This window comes from Limulus polyphemus, unplaced genomic scaffold (assembly GCF_000517525.1).
Source record: "Limulus polyphemus unplaced genomic scaffold, Limulus_polyphemus-2.1.2 Scaffold1943, whole genome shotgun sequence".
NCBI lineage: Eukaryota > Metazoa > Arthropoda > Merostomata > Xiphosura > Limulidae > Limulus > Limulus polyphemus.
This window is the reverse complement of record NW_013667553.1, coordinates 223,353-227,423: the sequence shown is the minus strand read 5'-3', so window position 1 is coordinate 227,423 and position 4,071 is coordinate 223,353. Positions and strand designations below refer to the sequence as shown.

The window sequence follows — 4,071 nt, the reverse complement described above, 5'->3', positions numbered from 1 at the left end:
ACTGTACGAAAGATAAAAGATATTTGGTAGTAATAAACGTTTATTTTTCTTTATGTTTTAAAGCCAATTGGGTAATATATGTGTTAAAATAACAAGGGTATTTATTATTTAACATTTATTCACCACTTAAAACTTTTTAAACACTGACTGTATAATGTTAGTAATAGTAGGCCTATTAGTAGTCTAATTTAAGCATTATCCCTAATACATAAATGTAACGTAAGGCTTAGCTGAAACACTACTTGATAAATTTTATTTTGCTTTTATATCACTGAAGTTAACAAAAAAAATAAAGAATAACAAACAAACCTTTCTAACAAATCAACCCAAGTATTAAGCATTCAACATAAACACCATAGTTGGTCTAAGAACAATCAGGTAATAGTTTTTGTTGCTAAGCGATGATGTATATTATTGAGGACTACTAAAAAAGGAGTGTGAAAGTGTTCTTGACAGAGTAACAAAGGGAATAAGCCTTTTATAGTTAGCGATATCAGGTCCATCTAAATGCATTGTGCAGTGTCTTAAATAAAATAAATAAATCCAAAACACAGCTATTACAAGTTTTCTATACATGTTACTCATACTTCTTTGTTTTGTCTGTAATGCTTATGACTAAATGTTATATGGTTGTTGAGGCTATAAATAGAACTTGGTGTGGCACATACATGCCAGAGTAAACAAATTGACTCTGCAAGAACATAGTTACATAACTTGTGCTTGAATTGGCAAGAAATTACATAGCTAGATGGTTCAAATACTTATTTTGGAAATTTGTTGGTCATAAAAAATATTTAAAAATGTGTGTGTATGTTTTTGCATGCTCTAAGAGAACTTGACAGTACCCATCAGAATTCCTATCAAAGTATGGGAGAATAAGGAATTAGAAAATTGTTCGTTTGTATATTATATTTGTATGTAATATATAGTGCCAATTATAACAAATAATTTGCAATGAGTAACACTTAATCCCATGCAGATAAGTCATTTATATTATTGATGGTGGGTGTTTGCAGTTTTAAATACAATGTAATAGTTATTGATCACCATCTTTACACTAGAAATTCTGAGAAAAGTCCAGAAATATTTCTTCAAATTCATGAAAACATTTTGGGAAAAATTTAGAATTTTTTTTTTTTCTGCTGAAAATGTGGGAACCCTTAAAATTGTTGGTTGGACAAAATGCTGTGAAAAACTGGTTCTGAGAAACCATACCATAATGTGCATTCTGCTGGGATGCAAACCACAATATAAATCTGCACCCCTACATCATTGTTCAAAAAGGTATTAGTTTTAGTTTATATTTCTATTCAAGATATACTAGTTTTTTCATAATTTATGTCTTGTTCAGTAAGTTCAAAAATGAATTTCTTCATATAATGTTATCAAACATAATTACATGGAGCATTTTGTTTTTCAGGCAGAAAATTTTGACAGTAGCACCAACCCTGTAGTGGCTCTCAAGGGAGTAAAAGTTTCAGATTTTAGTGGTAAGCTACTGTTTTTTTCTTCTCCTTTCCTTCTTAGTTTGCTTAGTGTAGAAATTGTATTTAAGAACAACTTTATTAAGAAAAGATAACTTAAAATATTTCTTTATTTAAACAATTAAAAAAAGCACTGGCACTTTACTCTTTTTATATTGAGTAAAATATAAACAGGAGATGTTTAGTAATATAATAAAGCTTTATTCGTCCAAACTATGATGCAAAAAATAAAGACCTCTCATCTGATCACATGGCCATAAGACTTCAGTGGAAAGATTCCTGGTCTTCTTAAAAGTGAAGAATGCAATTTGCAGTGCATTTGTATTCTTCAAGGCTCATAACATGTGTAGAAAGTTAATTAATTCACTAACTAGGCAAACTCCAAGTTTATTTTTTTATTTGCAAATTTTCAGCTATTGTGCCATAGTGATCATCAGGACAAATTCATTATAAGTTTTATCAAAATCAGTTCAACTTAAACTAAATTAAATACTCATGTAATATGTATTTATTAATTAACATAACATAATGTTTTGAGACAACATGGGACGTATTTGTCCATCTTGGCTGTTCCATTCTCTAAACTAAAATTATTAATAAATAAATTTAAAAACAAAATCTTAAAGCCAGCCCTTATTATTCACATACTTATCAAGCCAACATCCGAAGGCAGCCCACTCCAAAGGCCAACCACCCTGTTAAAAGAATAAAACTGTCTTAGTTGAAGATGACTCCTACCCTGCTAAAACTTATATTTGTGTCCCCTAGTCCTACTATTCTAACTGTTAAATATGAAAAAAGATGATGCATCAACACTATCAATTCCTTTTACAATCTTAAACACCTCAACCAGACCCCCTCCTGACTCTTCTTTTTTCAAGAGAAAACAGTTTGAGAGATTTCAACCTCTCCTCGTATGACAACCCCTCCATCCCAGGCACCATTCTAGTAACCCTTCCCAACAATTCAATGTCTTTCCTGAGGTAAGGAGCCAGTTTGATAAATTTTGAACAAATAGCTGCTTACTTCAAGACTGTAATTGTTCCTATTACTTTTAAACTAAGTTGTAGTAGGTAAATTTGAATGTTCCTTTTTTAAGACATTAATCTAATAATGTATTTTTAATTTCTACCTTTATAAAGTAAAAACTGTTTTCTAGAAAAGTACATAATTTTATTTGCTTTAAACAAGGGTTAGGTTTCAGAAGTCAACCTTTTGTGGTGGGACTATAGTAATATTTGTTTCCTTTTTTAGTTAATTTCTTTATACTACTTGGAAAACTTTCAGGAGTTTGATAAGAGAAACAAGGGAGTATAAAACAACAACATATTTTTAACAGGAAAATACATTAAAAACTTACAATTTAAATAGTAGTGTATGTTCTTATATCCTGTGACTACTGTCCTAAATATGGTAATACGATTAGTACTGGTTACTTTGCTGCATGGAACTTCAGGACTTAGTCAATTTATTTAATGTTTCATTGACATCACTATCAATGAAGGCACAGTCAAACTCATTACATTTCAGGATTATAATTAATATGGTTTATTTCATCGTGTGAATTACAATAATTGCTTACAGTCCTATAAGCACATTTAATGAGTATTTTTTATTAAAGTTATTTGAAGCCTTATGAACAAAATTACTACTAAAATAAGTATAGTTATGATAAACACTAGCTTCAGAATTACCATGTTGATTATATAACATAGTATGTAAAAATAGCAAACTAGATACTTGTTCACATTCAATAGTAAATTCTATACCTTTTATTATTAAATTATTTCAAAAATTCTTCAGTGTGACTGTGATTGAAAAATGATAAATGTATAATTAATTTATCTTTTATAATAAAGTGGCCTAAATTCTACAGGACACTCTTTTAGCCACTATTCTTCATAAAAGCTCTAAGTTAACCATAAGCAAGTGCAAGCATAGAAACTGTACTTAACACTATCAATCTGATAATAATTTGTTACATTAACTCTTTCGAGATGGGTTATAGGTGAAAGGCCATGTCATCTTGTTTGTTGACTCGTATTCAAAATCTTATTGAACTACTATTTCATGAACTTATGTCAGTAACTTTGGTATCAAACTGTAGATTATAATTCAAATTTTAGAACTATACATTACTCAATTTCTTAATTTAAACCTGCAAAAAAAGTATTTTGTTTCATATCCTCCATGTGCAAAATTTTTAAAGGCTTATCAACTTACGTCAAACAGCAACCAAGTACAGAGGTGATAACTAGAAGAGATAATTGTTTGCTTTTCTTTTTTATTTACTGTTCTATGTTTTAGTAAAAATTTGTTTAAGAATTTATTTCAAAATAGCAATAATCTATATACATATATAAGGTACAATAATTGAAATGTGACTAAAACACAGCCAAAGCAAGTTACTTTGTTCAGACCAAAGGTCACCTTTATGTTATTTGATACGGTAACATGAGTGCACGTGAGCCGCATCATTGTAACTTCTGTATCGTTAGCCAGGCACTGGTGAAAGGTCAATATAACAAAAATAAATAAATAAATAAATATATATATATATATATATATATATATACACACACTGCGT

General features: G+C 29.4%; 1 protein-coding gene across 1 annotated transcript in view; it reads left to right on the top strand.

The window, feature by feature from the left end:
- The first annotated feature begins 1,384 nt into the window (after positions 1–1,384).
- Positions 1,385–4,071, top strand: part of LOC106465440 (replication protein A 70 kDa DNA-binding subunit-like) — a 12,567-nt gene continuing 9,880 nt past the window's right edge. The window contains exon 1 of the mRNA XM_013925670.2: positions 1,385–1,490. Within this exon, the coding sequence (XP_013781124.2) occupies positions 1,400–1,490 (91 nt within the window). The 5' untranslated portion in view covers positions 1,385–1,399. The remainder of the gene's footprint in view (positions 1,491–4,071) is intronic.